This window comes from Triplophysa dalaica, chromosome 18 (genome assembly GCF_015846415.1).
Source record: "Triplophysa dalaica isolate WHDGS20190420 chromosome 18, ASM1584641v1, whole genome shotgun sequence".
NCBI classification, from domain to species: domain Eukaryota; kingdom Metazoa; phylum Chordata; class Actinopteri; order Cypriniformes; family Nemacheilidae; genus Triplophysa; species Triplophysa dalaica.
This window is the reverse complement of record NC_079559.1, coordinates 21238010-21262895: the sequence shown is the minus strand read 5'-3', so window position 1 is coordinate 21262895 and position 24886 is coordinate 21238010. Positions and strand designations below refer to the sequence as shown.

General features: G+C 43.9%; 1 protein-coding gene across 6 annotated transcripts; it reads left to right on the top strand.

Annotated features, from left to right (window-relative positions):
• Nucleotides 1–640: 640 nt before the first annotated feature.
• bsna (bassoon presynaptic cytomatrix protein a) lies at nt 641–24886 on the top strand. 6 transcript variants are annotated; one of them, XM_056772497.1, is made up of 15 exons: nt 641–874; nt 4950–5388; nt 6658–7725; nt 8665–9108; nt 9438–15737; nt 15840–16004; nt 17173–19519; nt 19968–20728; nt 21460–21547; nt 21713–21844; nt 22041–22098; nt 22199–22329; nt 22956–23031; nt 23125–23160; nt 24282–24886. In XM_056772497.1, exons 1-11 carry the CDS (start codon nt 732–734, stop codon nt 22079–22081), a joined length of 11928 nt encoding a protein of 3975 aa, XP_056628475.1. In that variant the 5' UTR covers nt 641–731; the 3' UTR covers nt 22082–22098; nt 22199–22329; nt 22956–23031; nt 23125–23160; nt 24282–24886. The 6 variants fall into 6 exon arrangements, with proteins under 6 accessions (XP_056628475.1, XP_056628476.1, XP_056628477.1 ...); XM_056772498.1 differs by having other exon boundaries at nt 9438–16004; nt 17308–19519; XM_056772499.1 differs by having other exon boundaries at nt 9438–16004; nt 17173–18760.

The window sequence follows — 24886 nt, the reverse complement described above, 5'->3', positions numbered from 1 at the left end:
AGCCAGCGTAGCTTTACTCGTGCAGTAAATGGCAGAATGTAATCTTTTAAATATGTGCTGCATTGGCACCTCAAACTGGGCTTGCGAACTTGTTAATGCATTGAGCCAGCAGCAGAGTGACTGTGCAGTTCAGTTGATTCAGAATTTTGGTAAGGTTGCATGCATTTTTTTGAATGAATGAATTACTTCTGAATAAAATAGTGTGCTCGCATGTCAGAGTAGAGATGTTTGCTGTATCTTCTGCACGTGCACTGTAGTAGTAAAGCTCAAAGGGCTATGAGGTTCATGAGAGCAGCATAAAGCACTGTGAAAGTGCTGTAACAGATCAAGACTAAAAGCTTTTCTGATTGACTGCCAACGGCACACCCCACAGTCTTGTAGTAGAGCTGTGAAGATCGTCTGACCTGCTTTATAAGCAGAACATCATCAATGTGTCTGTACAACACAATCCACTGTATGGATCAAACCCACTTTGAGCACGAGCGCACGTTTGAATGTAGAATGGATGCAAATGTTGTTCATAAATAAATGAGGAAATAGTGTACACGTGAGGCGTGTGTACTGTATGAACCTCTGTCCCCTCCCACTGAATCCGCATGAGAGAGAGAGAGAGAGAGAGAGAGAGATGATGGCGGAGGAAGACCGACGCTGAACGCGGCTTTATGTCGTTGCGTTCACACGCTAGATTACAAATATTAATCTATACACAGATATAGTCCATTGATCCAGACATGGGTAACGAGGGGAGTGTGGAGAGCGGTGAAGGAGGGCGTATGGTTCCAGGACCGCCGGACTCTGGACAGCTCCTGAAGCCCGTCAATGGCGCAGCGGCCGGGGCGGGAAAAGCCCTCGAGCCCACCGCAGCCATGAACAGGTACGAGCACATACACATCTCTCTGTTACGCGCACTTGTGCTGTTTTTCTGCACGCACGCGTTTGCTTTGCTTCGTTTTGCGGCTATGTGAGTGACATTTAGGATTCACAACAAGCGCTCGCGCGGTTGCGTTTGACGGAGGATGCTCGGCGTCTCTCTGCTCAGCATCCGCGTGCGACGCGCGTCTCTGCTCACTGCGCTGCGAAATAAAGACACGACTTGAGATTGATGTGAAGATCGGAGAGATGGACACACCTGACATACATGACGATACACTGAAGAGTGTTGGGGATGCTGTGCGCGCGCGAGAGAGGCTGAGGATTGTGTGTGAATGTGTAATGAGTTCAGTGCTGTGTCTGAATGAGCACAGCTGCAATATTTGACAACATTCGTCGTGTATTCTTCTTAAGACGCGCGCAGTTTCACACACATGTTTACTTGTTTCTAAAGGAAGAATTGTAAAGATGAAGGATTCTGTGTGTGTATGTGTCCGTGAGTCATGAGCTCTCTGAGGATGCGCATTCACACGCACACGCACGCACGCACGCACACGCACGCACACTCACACACACACACACACACACACGAACTGCTTCCTTCAGCAAATGGCTGTCTGCATGTGATGTGATGGAGCTTTTGCGTGGAGAATTGATAGCACTGCATTACACGCACAGCAGCTCGTGTTTACATCTCAACCCCGAGCTGATGTGTGGCGTAAAATGAGTTTATAGGGATTCAACACTTACACGACGCGCTCGTGTTTGTGTTTCTGTCGAAGTGAAAACGTTCGTTTATTTGCATTTGACTGCGTTTGAGTGACACCGAGTCCGTTCCGTTCATTCACGATCTTCTTTACGGGAGCTCAATGGCTTCTGTGCTGCTAAAACGCGCTACGTTCACAAATCTGCTGCAGTTATTATAAAATCGAGTTATTGTCATTTATTCAGATATTTTGTTGGTTGACAAATGAACCGCACATGTCCTGTGTCCTATGCTGTGACAGCAAACATTTAGAAAAAAACTGTTATTAAAACATTATTTTAAATAATTTATATTTATAATATAAAATTGCATTTGAGAGATGTAACTTCATTGTTAGTTTTTTCTTAATGTTTGCTATGTCACATCATAGGACACATGTGCGGCTTATTTGTCAACTATCTATTTGCTTCGGTGTAAGAGTTGGATGGTGTGGACTAATACTGAGAGCTTTATATGGTGTCTGTGAGAATAAATGATCTTCTTCAAGGAGGACTGAAGCAGGAAAATAAGAAATGAGGACTAAATATCAGGATTTACAGGGTGTACCATGTTCTCTTTCATTAAATAGTTTACTGAGATTATATCTAGTCTTTCTATAAAAACTTAATCCTATTTCGAGCAAAAATCTGAAGATGATGTCATTGATAGGTATTTAAAGGCCACATTCCCCACAAACACATTTTTCAACCTTTAGTTAGTGTGTAATGTTGCTGTTAGACCATAAACAATACATGTAAAATGATAAAGCTCAAAGTTCAGTGCCAAGCGAGATATTGTCTTTAACAGAATTCACTTTTCAAGGACTACAGAGAACGGCTGGATTGGACTACAGCCCTCTACTTCCCGGGTACATGATGTCACTATTCCCAGTGCTTTTAACAATCTCTGCCCACAGGAATACATAAAAAAATGGGCGAGGTCCTCTTTAGAGGTGTAGTATTCGGCTATCAGAGATTTGACGCTAAACTACTAAACGCTAAACTACTTTCACTTTCATCACAGTCCTACAGCTGGTCATAAGAGTTCAGTGACACACATTCTAAGAAAACCAACGCTCAAATAACAGCTTCATGACTTTAACATCCGCTGTGTAGGAAAAAATAACAAATTATTACCAATCACAACAGCCTGAGAAGCAGAAGCTAGCTGATATGGTATGGGTGGGACATCTTCACACACACACTCTAAGCGAGGAACCAATCATGACAGACCGGGTCAGCTTTACCAATCAGAGCGTTTCTGAAGGAGGGACTTTATATAGACCGGAAGAAATCCAGTCGTTTTGTGAGAAGAGGCACAGCAATAAACATTCAATGGTACTCACCAAATTACATTATCAAAGCCTCTAAAACAGCCAAAGACGGGGTCCTTTTGAGCGTTTATGTGTGTGTTGTTCTTCTCTTTTCAAACTATTAGTGTCACCATAGACAGAAGTCAAAGTGAAATGAGAGCGTACACAGAACGCAGCCTTGCTAAACCTGTCATCTGGGTTTAAATATACAGAATACTGTACTGGCTCACTGGAACAATCATTTTATAGTCAATGCATCTTGTTAAAAATATGTTTGGTGACACTTTATTCTAAGGTGACCGTGTTTCAGTGAAATGACACAAATGAGTATGAAGTCATATTTATTACCAACATGTACTTAGCATATGTTTAGAAACGCTGTACGGAAGTTTGCTTGGAATCGCGCACACTGAACACACCTTGCCTTGCCTATATCAAGAAGTGTTACTGTACGTTTAGTAAGCAACTTATTACAATGTGTGTGTTAGCGCGATTGGGTTGATTTCATTGTTGATCTGTTGCTTATTCACTGAAGTTTGCCGTGTATGAGTCACATTGTTGAGAAGCAGCAGCACAATGAGTTGCTACTGAAGACAGAATCCTCGCCAAGAGCGTTTCACCCCGCTCAGCACTTCAGCTGTTAGTCTCTTTCTGCACTGAGAGAAATTCATCATCTGGAAAGAGACTGTGTGTTAATGTGAAGGAATTATGTCAAACACGTCCAGTGCTGCGCAGGTATATTTAGCACTAAAGCCTCAACCCCGCACCCCATCAAGACTATCACCTGCGCTGTTTATTCTCCCTCACTCCAAAAAACACATGCCACGCTCAGCTAGCTTTACAATCATATTACCCTGCTACCTACATAACAACCTATGGGACCGCATATCACCACACCAACGTGGCATCACGCCTCTGACAGGTGTTTATTATAAACATCAAATCTTTATTGTAAATGACACAGAGTCTTAAAGAAGGCCTGGTGCTCTCGTGGTGTCCAGGAGTGTTGAAGGGATTTGCTCTAGGTGAGATCTGGCAGCCTCTCCTCATCCTGAGGCTTTATTTATAATGCCTGCGCTATAGTGTGTTTAGGGCCACATCAGGGTCTGAGGAGACTTACGCACTTTTGCTTCTGTGAGTGCTGCAGGTTTTTTGGAAATATAAGCCATTCCTGCCACTCGTATTGGATTTGGACATTGACAAGGGGACTTAAATACATCAGTGATATAACTTAGACATCATTCAAAGGTGGAGATCTGAAACTGTTAGCTGTGCGCAATTTCATCATCATTTGCAATTTATAGATTTCACATCTGATAGAGAGGCGTACACGTGTTTTCTGTGCGTATGTTCTTACTATGAATCACATGAATGCACTTTGAGAAATGATGGTAAAATCTCTTTTAGGACGGTTTCTACTCAACATTTTATAAATGAGGCCCCTGGAGTGTTGAAAGGATTTGCTCCAGCTGAGATCTGGCAGCCTTGAGGATTTACTGAAGGGTCACAAGTCAAAACTCATCACTTGACTAACAATAAGACTTAAAACATGTCCTGGATTTTCAGGTTTTCTCTCATAAACATTCTGTATTGACCAAGGTAGCAAATGTTACATCTTCCCAGCTGTGGTGAAGCCCTGGCTAAGACTTTCATTTATTATCACATGATCTATTTGAACATTTTTTGCGATCACCAATCAGAACGAAAAGAAAAAGCCAGACCAGATTTAATTGGCTCTGCACAACCAATGTAATCTGAAAATCCAATACATAAATCAAAGCTTTACATGCGCTAACATCTGCCAACCAATTAACGTTGTAATCTGCTCATTTATAAGATAACAAATTGCAATGAGGACTTATGATTATGTGTGTTAATACCACCAAAGTATGTTTTATTTTGCGTGCAATGGCATGATCCATAATTCAATCCACCAAAAAACTGCTGACATAAATTAGACCTTCTAAGGGATTCCGTATGCGTTGTGCAACAGAATCGTCTTTATTCTCTCCTTTTCTTCAGGTTGGCTGGAGGGGGAGGGCCTCCATCAAGCCCTATGCAAGGAAGCGGAAACCCGTACACGAAGGTCGTCCATGACGGTCCCAGACAGTTCCAGACTTCTTCGATACATCAGCCTCAAATTCAAGCTTCATCAGGGGGTGTGGTAGGCAATCAAAGCCCCGGACAACATGCCTCCAGACGCAACCTTCAGGTGGACTTCAGCAGTTGTGCCGGACGAACGGGCCGCTCGCCAACTGTGTCCCCTGACCGAGCTAGTGCGCCAACCTCACCCTACTCAGTACCTCAGATAGCACCTATGCCCAGCAGTAAACTGTGTCCAGTCTGCAACACCGCCGAGCTTGCGAGTGTCCACGGCTCTCCAAACTTCAACAAGTGTACTCAGTGTCAAATGACTGTGTGCAATCAGTGCGGCTTCAACCCCAACCCACACCTCACTGGAGTAAGAACCCTATCACCCTCTTACACGTCTGTGTAAAATATAATAATCATCTTTTATTGATATGTTTATGTAATCTGTGTCATACTCATAGCTTTGTTCTGTTTTGCATTTATAGCAGTGTGCATGTTGGCTTTGATGTCCTCATTTCCTTTGGGTTAATGTACTCGTTTTCTGGGGCCTCATTGAAAAAAGTCTGTACACACAAATTTGATTGTAAAACGTGCAAAAATACACACACGCAACATTCATATTTATTAAAACGGTCTGTGGTGTGGAAAAGTGCTCAGCGCCACATCAGGGTTGGAGCAGACGCATGCATGTTGGCTTCTGCTAGGGCTCCAGGTTTTTGGAAATATAAGCTTTCTTGCCACTCGTATTGGATTTGGTGCTTGAATACTACATAGGCACATCAAATTGAGGTCTTTGGCTTTAAAGTGCTCAAGAAAAATCTCTCAGCATTTCTTGAAAGGTGTTGGCGCGTAAACTCGTGTCTTGGCCTTGTGGCCTTGTGGATTAGTGTAAGGTCATTTTTCTGGTTACAGTTACATCATATATGTAAAATGCAGTTTAGTAAATACTGTAAATTAATTTATTCGTAGGCCAGAAACATGTTAAGAGCCATTTATATATTATTTTGCTACTAGATTAATTATTATATCTGTTTGATTATACGTCTGACCATCCACGTCAGTATTTAAAACACTTAAGAGTTTTCTTTCTGTGGTGACATAAGGTCCTTCTGACTCTGACCATTGACAGAATAAAAAGGGAAGAAAAGGGCAAAGCTTCAAGTTGTACAGAGCAATGATAGAAAGTCTGTTAATCTTAAAGGCCATCATTATCTGCAATCTGACCTGAGATCTAATTGACTCAGATTGCCCCCACTGTCACTCAACAGTATCCATCATAACACCTTCAGATAGGAGAAGTTCTTCTCTTTATTCTTCTTTATTCTTATAAGAGATGTACGATAATCATCGTCTCATCCGCACACCCCTCCAACCTTCTATATAGAGCCTTATTCTAATAACTGTGTATGGCACATACTTTGGAAGAGGAATCCGACACATGTTACTATCCTGTAGGACATGTGTAATCATTTAGATGTAGTAGAACTGTGATTCATCACAGTTGATGTTTTAGTTGCAAACACAAGACGTACTGAACTCAAATGCTCACCAGTCAGTCTGTATGCATCCACCTTAAATTATTGTAATTGTTATTTAGAATGTTTCAGAGTGATGCACTAATGTGTGTGTTCTCCATCAGGTCAAGGAGTGGCTCTGTCTAAACTGCCAGATGCAGAGAGCTTTAGGAATTGACATGACTACACCACGATCCAAAAGTCAACAACAGATACATTCCCCCTCTCATCAACCGAAGACTGATCCCATACCCAAGACCCATCTGTCAGCTCAACCTGCACCACAGCTACAATCCCAAACGCAGACACAGCCGAAAATTCAGCCCCAGGCTCAGACTCAGGCCTCCTCTGGGATCCAGAGACAGATTGTTCCCACTGGACCACACCAGACTGGACTTCATGGTCAACAGGCACAGAAAGAAGCGGTACAAGCAGGTCTTCAGTCAGGGCCCAAGGATCTCCAGAGGCAGCGCGGGGTGGCATTTGGACCAAAAAATCCAGAAACTGGGGTCCAATTGGGAAAACCTCCTCATCCAGGAGCAGTGCCTTTACCTGGATTAGTTAAGGCTCAGTCACAGTCGGACCTGGGGTGGGGATCTCCTGTGCGCTACGGAGGTCAACCTGAAAGGACCCGAAGTGCCGGAAGCTCTCCGGCCCGCCAGCCACCGTCCCAAGAAGCTCCTCCTCAGGATGGCCTAACTAAGCTCTTTGGTTTTGGGGCATCTCTCCTAAACCAGGCAAGCACGCTGATTTCTGTTGATCCTCTCTCTGGACCCTCGCAACAGCCCTCACCTGTCCGCAACCAGAGTGCTCAGGGCTCCAGGGTGATATTTAGCGACGCTAATACTGGAGCCAGAGCGGGGGCTCCTGGCACTACCAAAACAGGCCCAGGAGGTGTCGTGCTACCTAAAGGTTCTGAGGCCGTTCTACAGCAACATTCACCAGTTCACCATCAAAAAGTGCCAAAACAACAGCAGTCACAAACACACCCTGGAACGGCAGCATTACAACAGCACCCGTCACCAATGAAGCAGCCCCAGCCAGATAGACGGAAGCCAGACATCACCTGTCCACTGTGCAAAACTCCATTTAATGTCGGGACAACAGAACCGCCCAACTACAGGGCTTGCACCCAGTGTCATACACAGGTGTGTAATCTTTGTGGTTTTAACCCCACGCCTCATCTGCTGGAGGTAAGACATTCTATTAAACCAGTTATTGTTTTTTATCTATCTATGCATTTGACATTTATTGCTTATTTGTAAATGTACGACATCCCATAGACAACAGAACAACTATATATGCATTGAATCATCGAATGTAGTGATTATAACCAGACAATTTTGATGTAGGCTTTACTTGTTGGCTTTAAAGGGGTACTATCATCTCTTTTTATCCTCTAGTTGATGTGTAATGTTGTTGTTTAAAAAAGATCTGCAAAGTTACAACGATCCACTGCTATGGGTGGTATTCTCTTTAACTGATGATATACGATGACCACGAAGATCAAAACTAAACTAACAGCAGAATAAACTTCAGATTTTAAAAACAAATAAATATTAGCTTATAAAATGGTCAGTTCTGGTCCTTGATTGTTATTGGCTGAGCTGAGTTATAAGCCGTTATAAAATACCCCCATTTATAACGGCTGCCCGCATTACATAAACTAAATATATGAAACCTTGCTACGTATTTGGAAAAAGCCATTTTATAAAAGCAATAAGCCCCACGAAGCAGTGGGTTACAGTGGATTTTATAACAGATAAAATCCACTGTAACCCACTGCTTCACATGGCTTAATGCTTTATAAGAAAGCATTATTTAGCAGTAATGTGCTTTTTTCATCCTAGTTTACCACTTTTCTTTATAGACTTCACAGTCTTGTAATCCTGTGTTTGCACCCTCTACATGCGTATTTTGGACTAATAAGGCAGTTTTGGTTCTGTGGATGTTTTAATTGTAGAATGAGCTATTATGTGTCACTAGATCGAGAACACTTTGATATAAAATGAGCTCCCAGTTTACATGAGTTTGTGCTTTCTCTTTGTTTAATAAATGTATAAATAATATTTAATAATGTTAAACATTTGAATAAAGGCTTCTGCTAATCGTCCCTGTTCCCTGTTTTGCAGAAGAAAGAATGGCTCTGCCTTAACTGTCAGACTCAGCGACTGATGTCTGGTGGGCTTGACCCTCTTCCCATTCCACATTCATCTCCCAACCGCCAACCAGTGGGCTCACCCAAACACCAGCAACTCTCCCGTCAGCAACAGCAAGGGCCTAAAGCAATGACGCCACAGCAGAAGCCTCCAGTTTCTCAACAGAGTGGTCCAACAGCCCCCATGGCTAAACCAGGAACTGATATAAAAACTCCACAGCTTACTCCAGCTACAGCAACTCATACTTCCATCACAACTACATTTATTGGTGAAGATCATAGGAATGAAACTGCACCCAAACTGGAAAAAGAGTCTGACTTTCACACTAAACCAAGTGAGAGGAAAAAAATGACAGAGCCAATTCAGACTCTTGTCAAAGATGACAAAAAAGAGTTACAGAGATCCAAATACTATGAGGTAAGCCACTGGTCATAGACTATTACCAAGCATTTGGCAAATTATAATTTTAGAAAATGCTTTAAATGTTCACCCTAACGATTGTAAGACATAAAAGTACAAAAACAGCTTTCCACAACACAGTTTGTATATTTCTTGCTCCTTGCATAGTAATATTTGAAAGGAGAGCATACAGTACATAATTTAGCCACTTGCGCTTCCTTTGGTGGCTCATTGTATTTGTTTAAGGAAGGAACAGACAACTACAAATTTAAGACAAAAATTAAGCAAGTTCAAGATGTCATGTTCTTTTGCTTCTTTTGCATTAATGTATCCTTTTTTGTTTCCAGGAAACTAGCAAGACAAACAGCACCAATGATCTGTCACGGAGCCCGCAGAGTTTGAGTGATACGGGTTATTCCTCTGATGGAATCTCCAGTTCACAAAGTGAGATCACTGGTGTTATCCAAGAGGAGGAGCTGAAGCTGAATGAGAGAGGTGTCACTGGGCACCATACTCCACCAAGCCCATCTGAGTTCCTTAAACTGGAGAGCTCCATGCGACCCCTTCTAGAGTCCAAATTGTCATCTGAAGGTGAAAGGACAAAGGATAACAAGCGAGAAAAGGATCATATCAGAAAGCATCGCTCTCGCTCAATATCAATTAGTCCAGAGGATTACGACTCTGATGAGGACCTTGAAGGCATTATGGAGGAGGAAGAAGAGCCAACTGACTGGGAAACCAAGCAAGAACTTAGATCCATTTCTGCTTTAGAGGGTAACATTGGCCAAAAGAAAAGAGGCTTAGAATCAGAAGAGATGACTGATGAGGAGTTCATGAGGAGGCAAATAATGGAGATGAGTGCAGATGAAGAGAATGAGGATGAGCTTGAAGAAGAGGAAGACAACGACGATGAAGGCTATAGCTACAAAAAGCCAAAAAAGCCACAAAAGCATATCAGTGACTCAGGAAAAGAGAAGCACCGTCTCACGTATCACTCTAATAGCTTCGAAGAGGACAGCAAAACTACAAGTGATGTATACAAAGGATCTGCTGAAGAGGACCACATGGCCTCTCAAGGAGGCTTACGCAGATTCAAAACCATTGAACTCAACAACTCCAACAGCTATAGTCGAGACATTGAATTAAACAATGACAATGACCTAAGTCTGGACAGAGAGCCTGAGCTAGAAATGGAAAGCCTCACTGGCTCTCCAGAAGAACGTTCTAGAGGGGAATATTCCTCCACCCTTCCACCAACCACCTCTAGCTACAGCTCAGGGATATCCCCTACTTCAATATCCTCAATGGAAGATGACAGCGACAGTAGTCCAAGTCGCAGACAGCGGCTGGAGGAGGCAAAGCAGCAGAGGAAGGCCAGGCATCGATCCCATGGACCACTCCTGCCCACCATTGAGGATTCTTCCGAAGAAGATGAACTGAGGGAGGAAGAAGAACTCCTGAGAGAGCAGGAAAAGATGAGAGAAGTCGAGCAGCATAGAATAAGAAGCACTGCACGCAAAACAAAGCGTGACAAAGAGGAGCTCAGAGCACAAAGGCGCAGAGAGCGTTCCAAAACACCGCCCAGCAATCTCTCCCCCATTGAGGACGCTTCTCCCACAGAGGAACTGAGACAGGCAGCTGAGATGGAGGAACTTCACCGGTCATCCTGCTCAGAATACTCTCCTTCAGCTGATTCAGATGGGGAAGGCTATGAAATGCCATCAAAGCTATATAAATCTGGCAGCGAGTACAACCTTCCAACATTTATGTCACTTTACTCTCCTACTGAAAAACCACAGACCACTTCTTCATCAGATACTATAACCACTACTTCTAGTGGCAAACAATTAAAAAGCGCAGAAGAAGTATACGAAGAAATGATGAGGAAAGCTGAGATGCTGCAGAAACAGCAGAAGCAGCAACAACAGCAGCAGCAGTCGTGCTCAGGCCAGCAATACAGCACAAGCTCATATCAAGAGTCTGACATTAGAAACCGACAGGAATATGAGGACGAATATGATTATGCTGATCATGACGATATCGCTTATGAGAATGAGGATGCAGTTGACATCTATGAAGAGATACGCCAAACTTCACAAAACATTTCCAAGCAGCTTGATGACCAAAAAGAAATGGATGACTCCTACTCAGAAAAGCAATTGTTGGATACAGGCTCAGCCTTTGCAAAGTTGCTGGAACAAAGCAATGCTTTATTGACTCCTGGCACAAGCCCCACCCAGCTCTCAGCACCAGTGTCGTTTTCTGAAACAGGGACTGGCGGTCGCATACCTGATGTCAGAGTAACTCAACATTTCTCTAAAGATGTGACCAAAGACAGGCTTCGAAATCAAGCCGGTAAAAATGGCATTACACCAAGAGTTGCTGCCACCACTATTGCTGCCTATGGAGTGTATGCCAGGGATGCAGTCACCGTCTCTCACACTAGTGCCAGTCAAACAGTGTCCACAACCCAACCTAATTTATACGGTCGGCAAACAGGAAACACTACCATAACAACCAGTAGCGTTGCAAATGTGTCTCACAAAATAGCTGCAATCACTCAGGCTTACAATCAAAACGCTGTAAGAAAAGTTGCAATCAGCAAAGGAGTACAAATGAGGGACAGTTCAACATCCTCAGAATCAGGCACAGCCTCCATTAGAGGTTATATGTATCATGAAAGGAGTCCGCCTCTTTCTCCCACTTCCTCTCCTACACAAAGTCCATCACAATCCCCCTCTAGGAGAACATCAGAGTTTTCGACTCAAACTGTTAGTCCTTCAATGTTAGCTTCCGCTGGAAATGCTTATCATACCTCTCCAGTTATGACACAAAGCACTCAGACTTCGCAAAGGAATGCCTTACCGTGCCTCTTTCAGAATTCCTCTCAAAATAGCACTTTTGTCATGAGAACAGAAGAGTTTGAGCCGACTTGCTCACAAAGGCCTTCTAGAGTTAACACAGCTACATCTCCTTTGTCTTCACCAACCAGGTTTAGCCGCCAATCAACATTTGATGACTACTCACCTCCTGACAGCCCTCCTTATGTTGCACCACACCAACAATCACCTCATCAGAGTTTCTATAGGAGCTATAAGCCTGCTAAAGTTAATGTTGGAACAAGCATGGTGACCACTGCTAGCATGTACACACATGGTTCGCATTCCATGGACAACATATCGCTTTGTCACATTTCCACAGTTCCAGGTACCTCAAGAATCGAACACGGACAGAGATTTCATAGTGGGAGTGTTGTAGATCTAAGAACTGCAATGAAACCGACGCCATTCATCATGACTGACCATGGAATGGATTTGACTTCATTGGCCACAGAATCGCAAAAGTATTCTGGCATTATTGAAGGAAGCCCAATCCGTCAATCCACAACAATTCAACCCTTAATAATGAACCTAAACACACAGGAGCAGCAGCATATTGTGACCTCAACAGCAACAACCGTTAGTGTCACAGTGGCTGCTTCTATGTTCATGTCCCAGCCTAAGCAGCCTGTTCTGTACTGTGATCCTCTCGAAAACCGAGTCGATCTGGGGAAAGGTATGGAACCCGTAGTTTGCCTTGCTCTAAATAAATCACCCCCGACTGATCCATCTATACCAAAGATCGATGCAAGGCTGGAAGAGCTGAGTGTCCAGCAAGAGCAGTTACTCAAACAACAGCAGAAGCTTCAGCAGCAACAACAAATTCTTGAAGAGCAGCTTCAGCAGCACCATTCTCTTCAACAACAACAAGCTGTCTCTTTTGCAAAGGTGGACTCATCCAGCCGACAACATGTGCTCAAAAAGGACATGGTTGTCACTCAGACAAGCACTTCCACACAGGTTAATGTGATCTCTCCAGCTATCACCTCTGATGTTTATAGCCATGTTTTTCAGCAAGAGACAGGTAGCATGAATTTAACGAATGTCAAGCCTCACACCATGATGGTTCAGATGGGTGGTACTGCACAAGGATCTACTGTTACACAGCTCATCAAATCAGAGGACAACCAAGATGTGATGGATCTGTCTGGACAGATAAAATCAGAAAATCAAGCCACTTGTTGTGACATGGTTTATAACCTGCCTTTTGGGGGCAGCTGTGTGGGTGTTCCATTCTCTCGAAAAACAGTCTTAGATGAGACTACTGAGCAAACCTCAACAACACAACCACAACTCTATCAGCAACCTGATTTGTATCAAGATAGACAAACATACCAAAACTGTGCGATCAAATCATATACCCTGCCATTCCCCAGACGCCTTCAGCCATCAATGTCTGAAATAAACCTCACAGAGGCAGGTTTGTTATCATATTCAGCAAATCTTGATCCCCATTATCAGTCCTCTGGAGAATTATTTACAGACACAGCGAAGGATGGATATGAAGTAGGATACAGTGGGATGGGGCTTCAGTATGGCTCCTACACAGATCTTCGTCAGGGCGATGTTGCAGCTCTACCAATTAGAAGGTATAGCTCCCTGACTAACATCAGCTCAGATTCTGGATATTTCCCAGGGGACTGGGGAGAGCCTAATCTTGCCCAGTACAGTGCTACAACTGCCAGGGAGATAAGTCGCATGTGCGCCGCCCTTAACTCTATGGATAGATATAGCAGCAACCCAGACATTCTACAACTGGCTACTGGGAGATACAGTGGTCCACCTTTTAATGTTAATTTGCTGCAAGCTCCCAGGCATAACTTAAAGTACGGTTCAGATGGAAAGCCACTTTCCCACAGTCAAACTCTAACTGACCTAATCAATGCAAGACAAGCCAGTCTTCGAGCTATGTATCCATCGGCTATAAGATCCGTTGATGGTATGATCTATTCAACTATAAACACACCCATTGCATCCACTGTCCCAATTACCACACAGCCCGGTTCTGTGCTACAGCCTTTAATAAGAGGGGTATACAGACCTTACGCTGCACCAAATATGACCCCAGTACCTCTGGCGAGCCTAACTAGATTGTCATTAGCTCCAAGGACAGGGCAACAACCTTTCCATTACCCTACACCTAATCTAGTTTCTCTGACAACTGCAAAAGTGACCATGGCTATAACAACAGCCCAAGACACACCATTGTTCCTTGGCAGGTCTTCAGTAAGCTTATCAGTAGCTGAGAGAGCGACGCCAACACAGCCCCACTCTGTGCCTGCTCATTCAACCACATCAGCACCTATTTTGATGCAAATGGTCGTTCCAGTGAGCCAAACTGACATCCCAATAAATCTATCTCTGTCTAAGACCACTGCCAAGTCTCAAATACAATACCAGCAACCCCAAGGGACACCATCTGCTCATTCCTATCTCCCAGTACACGGTCAGTCCAAAACAGACCAACCATCCCTGTCAAGTCAAAGAGGTCAATCCAACACCACTGTTCCTGGAAGTTTTATCCCACATCAAGAAAAGGAATCAGAGGAAAGACTGCATCAACAGCAGGAACAGCTTTTGCAGCTAGAGAGAGAGAGGGTAGAGATGGAAAAGATGCGGCAGCTACGGCTTCAGGATGAGCTTGATTGGGAGCGTGCCGAGTTGCAGAGAGATAGAGAAAAAGAGCATGTATTAGTTCAACGGGAAATCCAAGAATTACAGACTATAAAGCAACAGGTTTTGAATCAGCAGCAAGCTGAAAAGGAAGGTCAGCTAATCTTGCAGAGAGAGCAGCTAGCTCAACAAAAAAAGCAGCTTGACCAAATACAGTCTTTGCAACAACAGCTACAGCAGCAACTCGAGGAACAAAAGAGACAGAAGTCTTTAGCAAATACCCCGCACAGTGGCAAAGCTGGCAAAATGAATCAGCCACAGGAATTAGTCCCGGATGTGCTTTATAATGACGTTAAGGTTTTCCTAAGATCTGCATCAGAAATGTGCTTAAGGAATAGTGAGGAGCAGACAGGAAATCGGTCTATGCGAAAACAAAGATCCATGCCTCGTCTACAGGATGGACATGAGGGAGAAGTGACAATGTTTCCCTTGCCCCAACGACTTGTGAACAGTAGCGTGCAAACAGATGATGAAGATGGAGAGGAGAGGTACCTGGTGTCAAGAAGGCGACGAAATAGGCGTAGTGTGGACTGCAGTGTTCAGACAGATGATGACGAAGACAGGGCAGAGTGGGAGCAGCCAGTTAGGCGCAGACGCTCTCGTTATTCTAGACATGTGAGTGAATCTGGTGTAGACCATAAATCTGAAATGCCTTCATTCTCTACTCCAGCTGCTAGGGCTACATCATCCAGCATTGCCGTCCAGACTATTCGAGACTGCTCTTGCCAAACAGAGACAGATCACCTTACTCAAGTATCCCCAAGCATACATGTCACTGTCCCAGACCCCAACAAGGTTGAAATCGTCCACTACGTTTCTGGTCCTGAGAGGACACAGAAGGGTCAAAGCTTAGCTTGTCAAACTGACCCTGAGACCCAGCCCCAAAGCATTGTTGCTCCACAGATAAACGTGGCTACCACTGTCTGCCCCACCAGTGTCCAATTAGTTGGTTCTGCAGATCAACTCTCCCCCAGTCATCAGAGTGTTATGATGTTAGCGAGACGGAGACCTGATCCTTTGGAGTTTGGCTACCAACAGCACCTGCATAATGAGTCCTTGTCCAGCTTGATCCGGCAACAACCCAAATCACCACAGGTGCTGTATTCCCCTGTTTCTCCACTTTCCTCTCCACAACACACAATAGAAACATCATTCTCTTCTAGTGAGAGGCTGAATAAAGCCCATGTCACCCCGCAGAAGAAGTCGAGTATCGGTGAGCCGCTACAGAGACATCAGGCCCTTCCCAGGCCAATGAAGAATATCCAGAGGTCCATGTCAGACCCCAAGCCCCTGAGTCCTACCACAGATGAAAACACTAAGGCTAGGATTTCCTTTTATCAACAGCAAGCTCTTCAGAGTCAGGTATGGCTAATGTCTTCCTTGCTTATAAAGGTATAATATAATGACTTATATGTTACAGAACTCTGCTAATGTAATTTAGTTGTAGACTGTTTTCAAAACTCACCTTTACCTGGTTCATGTATTCCTAATTGAGTTAAATATTTGCTATCAGTTGAATTACGGTAAACGTCTGGGACCCCATTTGGCCTAATTATAACATGGTAACTGCATCAATGATAACATTGTCCTGCTTTGTTTATTGCATATACGTAAGACTAGGGCTGGGCGATAAAACGATACCTATATGTATTGACAATAAACGTTTATGAATAACAATAGAAAAATGTTTCGATATAATGCTACAAAATGAACATGTATAAAGACATGAAGTTTTGTTGCATAGCAATCCATGCGCAGTCACTGGATCACAAACAGCCTTATATTTTCTTGGAGAGTGCAAACATTTTTTACATTCTGCATTTACAACATGCAAGTTTGGATTTTGCTTTCATTTTGAGATCATTAATCATGCTACAGTGTTCATTTTATGACTGCACGGACTCGCATTCACACATTCACTATTTAACATTTTTTTATATCACTATCACAAACATTGCAGTTATTCGTCATCACAAAAGTTCATTATTTGCATGCATTTTAAAGTTGTCACTCAAGAGATTTGACCCATCTGCGTTGACATGTGAGCAGACCGTGCACATCTGACATGCGTGCACACAGACACAGCACAACGAACAGCGCAGGTAAAGAACAAAGTTTTCCTTCGTGTCTCACAAGATATTTAGCTGCAAAATGTAAAAACACACAAGATTAATGTAAACACAGTGGCTAATGTTATGAAGTAACTAAAGCTAACAGTGGATGTGTTTCAGCATTAGCATTAGCTTTTAAACCTGATGCTGTCTCTTTTATAGTAAGTCTGTTTATTACCAAAACACTTCACAGTAATACAGTTCAAATTGGGAGAATGTGAATACAGTGGTAAAATTTAACCCAACATTATATCAATGATTCATTTTTCAGCTGTATCACCCAGCCCTAGATAAGACTCAATTTTTATCAAAAAATGATCACACATTTATGTCTGTTATGCTAATATGTGACATTGTGTTGTTCTCTGTGTTTCACGCTTCTGGCTCTTTTACTCTTCTTGGATACTGTGTCTATATAGTTGGCAGCTCTGCAGCAGAGCTCCCTTCTAAGGAAAGTGAAGAGGACTTTGCCCAGCCCTCCACCAGAGGAGACACTGACTATGGTTGCCCCTAACCTGTCCCAAATGTTTGTGCCCTCTTTGTCTTCCTTCAAGGGTGGTTCCCGCTTAGCTGCAAAGACCAGTCTGTTGAAGGACCTAACCCATGAGCTGAAGGCTGTAGAGCAAGAATCCTCAAAACTACGCAAGCAACAGGCCGAGTTAGAGGAGGAGGAAAAAGAAATTGACGCCAAGCTTAGATACTTGGAGCTAGGCATTACACAGAGAAAAGACACGTTGGTGAAGGAGAGAGAAAGGAGGGAGGTAACATATCTCCGCTGCATGGGAGACTCACGAGACTACATGTCAGACTCTGAACTCAACAACCTTCGTCTGACATCTGCAGCCACGTCATTCGAGGGCAATGGGCTACTGACCAGACCCAGCACAGCACCACTGAGCCAGTTTACTTGTGAGCTAAACACTGCTGCCCAGTTTCCCCCCACATCGTCCTTCATGCCGTACCAGTATCCACAAAGCCTGATAACAGCACCGACCCCACAGGCCTCTACATTGCCGAGCACAGGTTTCAATCAACCACCCTATCCATCAGTCACTCAAGCCCAAGCTCTCCCACAGCCCACCCCCTTGCAGACATATCCAACCCTGTCATACCAGGTCCCAGGGACCTTTCCTTCCCAGGGCTTTCCAATGAGCCAACCTCCATATCCGACAGACACCTCAGTCCCACCTCCAACACAGCCTAGCCATCCAGGGTTCCAGCATACCCTGCCACCTACTGGTGGAACTACTTATCCGACCTACAGTGCACCGTACCCGAGCCAAGCTCCTCCATACCCTGTCGGTCAAACAAGCACTTACCAGCCACAGGCGGACACTCTCACTTTTCAGCAAAAGCCACGTCAGACATCACTTGCTGACCTTGAACACAACATGCCCACTAATTATGAGGTTGTGAGCAACCCTACAGTAACAATTACTGCCCAGGACACAAGTTACAGCCAGTCTGGTTTGGGTCCACCCTATGGCCAATACAGCCCAGCTGTGGCAAGCACTTACGGTCCCTACTCGTCATCTGTTTCAAATACTTACGGTGGGTCATTAACAACCTCAACATCCTCTGTTTATGCACCGTACACAACAACTTCCTCGAGTGGTTATGGGCAGTACACAACAACTACTGCAAATACATATGGATACACAGTAACCACAGCCAGTTCCTACGGGCAGTACAACACCATTGTTACCAACACGTATGGGCAGGCACCAATGTCGGACTATATGCATTCAGTGGACAGCCCTTCTATGTATTCCAGTGAAGGATTGTATGGATCCTCGAGCCTAGAGCAGAATGTGTCGAGGAACTATGTCATGATTGACGACATATGCGATCTGACTAAAGAGGGTATGGGCACTGCTCCAGACTCACATCGCAGCGAGGGTCATGGGCGCTACGGGACCGATGGACTTCACACTCGAGGGGGGAGCTCATGTAGCAGACCAGAGGACGAACGTGATGCAGATCCGTACGACCAGCACCACGGCAGGGGTAAGAGCACCGGCAGCTACCAAGCACAAGGGACAAATCCACCTAGCCGGGTAGTGGGCAGCAGTAGCATGGGTGGGGGATCATCATATTACTATGATGACTACAGACACTCAGCACCTACACGGGCAGCCTACAGGCAAAAGAGTCTGTGGCCTCCAGCTGTCATGCCTTCCAGGAGGAGCAAACATCGTAAACAAAGCACTGAGCAGAAGATATCTAAGTTTTCGCCAATTGAGGAGGCTCATGATGTAGAGGCTGATCTGGCCTCCTACACCATGAGCACCTCTGCAACCAGTGGTTATGGCTCAGGTTCCCATTACCATAAGCTCGAGGATGACATCTATGGGCTACGCAGTACATTCGATCCACCATGGGGCAACTATAGCGACGATCGACTTTATGGTTATGGCAGGTCCCGTTCAGCTGGTTATGGCATGGACAAAATCTCATCTTGTGAGAGGGGCTACAGCAGCAGATCATATGAGGGAGGCTGTAGAGACCAGTCGTATCACAGCAACTACGGCCACAGCGCACACCCCTCATTGCACTCTCAGTATTCAGAAAAGGAGGGCTCCCACCTCATGACGAAGCTCATGGGTGCTGGGAAGGCTTTCAACTATCCATCAAATTCATATGGTTCAAGTCACTCTCTACCTGATGTGCAGGACCATTTTCGAGACTTGCCACGGACCTATGTCTACGCTCGAGATGATATGTATATAATTGACGATATTCATTGCGCTGTTTCTGACAGCGAAGGTAATTGGGAGCTGAATTCCAGTGTCAGTGCCCACTTTATACATCCCCCACCCACCCAGAAAAAGAGAGTGAATACCAGAAGTAAAGAAGTGAAAACCAAGTGCATGCTCATGTTTTGTCCACAGGCAACTTGCAGCTCTCGACAAACTGACTGTCAGTGCTCTGCTCAGTTGCAAAAACTGCATGAGTTGTTGTGTGGTCTCCTTATTTTTTCCCTATTCTTGTCCCTTTCCAAAGCACTTCATTTAATGGCTTTGACTTCCAAACCTTTTAATAAACTGCATGTCTTATTTTAGCTAAATCTTTGTGTTCTCTGTGTACAGGTTGTGCATGTTTTTCTTTAAGTTTTCGCTATCTTTGTTTTTTTTCTTTTGCATGGCCTCAGTGTGCAATCTTTCTGTACCATCGGACTTGGAAATTGATTGTGATCTGCTTTTGGTTTCCAAAGCGTACCATCTTGGTCAAGAAGAGACGGACTGGTTTGAGAAGCCCCGTGATGTTCGTGGTTCCCGTCATTATGGCAGCAATGGTCATTCCTCGAGGCGTGGCCATGTTAAGCACACATACCACGACTACGACGAGCCCCCGGAAGATCTTTGGCCCCAAACTGATTATGGCCAAAGCCGCCACGTTTCTTCTCGAGAGCACCGCCAACATGGAAGTGGAAGTTCTGGTAGGCACCCCTCACGCCACTCAGATGAGCCTCGTTCCTCTAGATCGTCGCGCTCCTCAAAGGACCCATCCATGCGGCATGACTCCCGCTCCTTGTCGTCTTCGGGGAGGAGGGGAGAGTCTCGTTCTCAGGGCTACCACTCCACAGATTACTCCTGTGATCCCTCAGGCCAACACCATAGCTCCCGTTCTGGTAAACAGTCCTCCCAATATCAGGGGTCCTCCAGTAGAAAGCAACAGGACCACCTCTCATCTTCCAGGCAGCCAGGATCACTTGGGCCTACGCAGAAGGGTTCAGGTGGACCTTCAAGTAGGCAGCCAAGCAGCTCCCAGTCAGCCATTGATGGACAACAGGGTCAGCGCTCACAGCTCCCACAGCAAGGGCAGACATCGGCCACCAGGCCAGGGCTGCAGACATCTGTCATTGGTTCAGCACAACCACAGCTAGTTCAAGCCCAGCAACTGCAGTCCAAACCTGCCCAGGCTGGCCCAATGGCTCGGCAACCCACCTCAGCAGCACAGGCAACTCCCGCTGCAGTGAGTAAATCTTTTCGCCCCAATTCCCACCTTCTAGTCTTTTCTCCTAGATTTCCTTTTAAATTGAAACACACAAATATCTTCATGAAACATAATGTAATGTAAACTGCAAAATCAGAGTAAATTTTGAATGTGTTTTGTATTTATCTAAAATAATAGCTGTAGTGTTGTTAGGGTCGTCTTTTTTCGTGTACTTTTAATATTGTCCACACCTTAAATGTTTTAGTGTCTGTAATGTTGTGGTCTGTTATAGCCAATGGTATGTATGTTTTATAGCGTAACTAAGGCAACCGCTTCTCTATTACCGTGTTTGACAGAAACACATGGGATGCTCAGTAAAAACACTAAAGTAAGGGTGACAGTTCAGACCTTTGTTGCAACGCTCTTTAGGAATTTTTATTTTTGACCCTAGTTATATTTGTCCCCTCAGGAAAACCCTCACTTTAGGGCTTTCATGCAACCGGTCACAGATCCCTAACTCCTGCTTTTGGCTGCTACTCCTTGATATGAACTATTCTCAACAAATACGTCTATTCTTCATGTGCTCGGAGGCGTCAGAGGAGCAGCTGATGTGCCGCACGCAGAACTCTTTCTCTCTTTTAGCTAACTTTAGTGCTATTCTTTTGATTTCAGTTTTTGCAAGCCCCGGTCATGACATCTACATCACTGACCCAAACTGAAAATATAAGACCCAGTGACAACCCGTCTCTCTTTTGTCGTTGTTGCCACAGATGAAGCCAGAGCCTGTCACTGCTATTGGAGCAAAAGCATCTCCGATTCAGCCTCCCAAAACAACCCAGCCGCCTCTCACGGGAATAGGTAACCGTGTTCAGAACATCACACCAACACCACCATCTACTGCAGTACTGAGCGCCTCAAGTCTTAATATCAAACTTTAGAGAGTTCATGACAACTCCATATCAAGTGACTGATGATTCCTTAGAATGTGTATGTTTGTAACCCATGATTCTCATGATGGTTTAGGCTCTAAAGCAGGCCCGCGGCCCGGAGGAATCGGCAGTGCGGCTGCAGGTCAGCCGGGTGTGGACGGAGAGAGCGTGCTGTCCAAAATCCTGCCCGGAGGAGCTGCAGAGCAGGCTGGCAAACTAGGAGATGGTAAACAGACGCTTGCCTTATTGACAAACATATTTAGTCACAGATTCAATGTAAACAACTATTGGCGGCAGGACAAAAACTGTGTACGATATTCAATCTGCAATCTGTGAATATTTAAAATGAACCAAAATGAATTAGTGATTAAATGTCTCTGTTTTGGTGTGGTGTTGTTGACAGTTTTCTTTTATTATTACAGCCATCAGTGGGTTTGGCAAGAAGTTCAGCTCACTGTGGTGAGGAAGCGTTTGCTGGAGGTGTGTTCGGCTGATCATTGCTCACGTCACACGGCTCGAGTGCACTGCAGTGTGTTTTTACTCTGAATCTCTCTGTGCTGTTTGTCTTTCATTGTTTCAGGATGTCTAAAAAAACCAGAAGACATTGAAAGGCTTTGCACCGGAAAAACCTATGAAGTTTCTCTTTCATGTTTTAATTTCAAGAGTCGACACTTCACGAAAGAGAGGGAGGGAAGCAATCGGGTTCTTCTGGTGAGAACATTTGATTTCATATGAAGAGTTGTTTTGCAAAAGCAGATAACTCAACATGTTTTCAACAAATCATGTTTTTTGCATTCAAATATCAATTCAAATTCTCATATCATTCAAAGAGTCTGTTTGGGTCGGGTTATTTAAAAAAATAAGTAAGGTGTGTTTCGCTTTATGAAGATTAATTTGCTGAAGACGAAAATCACATTTTAACCATCAACGGTACTCACAAAACAAAACGCAGAAAGATTTTCACACATTTGGGTAGTTTTACTCAAGAATGACAATGTATTGAATAACAATGAGTTCAAAATAACAGTTTAACATCACAGTTACTAAAAATGAGTCGTCCAAAACTTCAGAAGTGTACATGTTTTTGTCTTCAATGTCTAATAGTGTCCTCACATGTGTATGTGTGTGTATGCGTATGTGTGTGCGTGCGCGTGTTTGGTGTGTGCGTGCGTGTGTGTGCATGTGTGTGTGCGTGTGTGTGTGTGTGCGTGCATGTGTGTGTGCACGTGTGTGTGTGCATGTGTGCGTGCATGTGTGCGTGCATGTGTGCGTACGTGTGTGTGTGTGTGTGCGTACGTGTGTGTGTGTGTGTGCGTGCACGTGTGTGTGTGGATCAGAAGTAGAATCACAGGACTCCAGCAGCTCAGGTCTGCATCATGTCAAGACTCCACAGATCCTCCTGGACAGCAGACTGTAAGAAGCTTTATGACAACATTATAACCACAAGCTCATTTACACAACAACTCTTTTCATTCGCTGTTTTTACCCATTCTTGTTTTTCTGCAGAAGAAACTATTCATACAGGTTTGGAAGGACGAGAGGGTGAGTTTTCTATGGGGAGATTTCTAAGACAATTTAGCAAATCGTAAACAATTGACACAATTAAACGCAAATACAAACCAGTTGCATTTCCGTTTACACAAATGTACACAAAAGTCTGCCAAATTTCAAGTGCAATTGAATCTTACAAGTTACGGCCTGACGGCATATTCGGTTATAGTCAGGTGAGAAATCAGCTAGTGAAAGCACCATATCCAGTTAAGACATGTGACACATCTCCTCAATTCAGGTTCATTCGTGGTGATCAGGCTTCATGACCATTTTTTATTTTGTAATATTTTGTCAATTTCGCTTTAAATGTAACTATAGTAACTTATTGTACAGGTATTGTGGTCATAGTCTACCCTAATGACATTCCTGTAAAAAACATGTCATATATGTTATAATACACACACAGAGTTCACAGGTCAACATAGAAGGTCATGGTTGTCAAGCAGTATTTAAGTTTTATGATCACTAATGTGTTCCTAAAATCTACATAAAGTTTTAACAGGACGTCTACAGATACACGCAAAGTTCAATTAAAGAGCATTTTAGTGCCACCTCATATGAACCTTCTCTCACATGTATTCTATCTGAATGGATGACATCTTTTAAGGCCTTAAACTTGTTCAGGGCTGTTCTTTAGGACACCCTTTTTGAAAAAGGCTCTTTCTGTGTCATGATATTCATTTTTCTAACATGTTTCATCTTGTGGAAGTTGCCGGATAGCTGCTATAAAACACAGTCAGTTGTACCCAAAACAAACACACACCACAGTTTAATAATCTCACTCCTAACATCGATTGGAAGTTTTGTCAGGCTTCATACGTGACGTGAGAAAAAGTGAAGTAGCAAATGAGTAAACTGCTCTTGCTGTGGAAATATGGCAAGCCTGTAACGCGACATTTCAATTGCAATTGCTTCACCTTTGTTAAAAAGATTCCATATTTCAGTATTATTTTAAAGTGTTTCAAATGACGTACATTGAATCGCACCATTCATGGCATCATTATTTGCCATGAAGAACTGGAGAATGAATCCCACGTGTCAAAGCTCATTTACTGGATATCTCACACATGCCTGTCATTGGATTCTAATGACTTGTGTTTTGATTTTCTCAGACTGAATGTCAACAGAATGGCCTCGAGCACGTCATCTGTCTTCTGCTGGTCTACAGAACATGACACATGAAGGCCAATGTCAACAAACTGCACAGGTCCAATTGGTGTAAATGTCCGTTGACCTGTGCTCCATCAGAAAGGTGCAGCGTGATGCCGAGAACTGTGATTCCATGCTCCACCCCTCTCTCAGGAATGAAAGAAACTATCAAAACTTCATAGGTTTTTCCTCCGGAGTTCTTCAAAAGAGCTCTTTTTTTGTTTTCAAAAAGAAAAAAGAAAAACAAGAACACACAAACGTCTCTATGCGAAGTCCTTTAACTCAACATTCCAGAATAGAAAAAAAGTCCTATTTGGTTTTGTCTTTCTGTTTTTTTCCTCTTGCTATGTGCTATAAACGTGTAACGTGGACTCGGAATGCATGTGATCCAAGACCTTACACTGTTTAATATATCGATGAGAGGAGAGGATTTACACCCAAACACGCAAAATATCAAGAAAAAGGAATTAAAAAATTGTGAGATCATCACATAAAACAGAAAAAAACACAAGTCAGGTTTGACTTATTTCTTTTAAAGAAAATATTAAAGGATCGTCCTCAGGCTGGA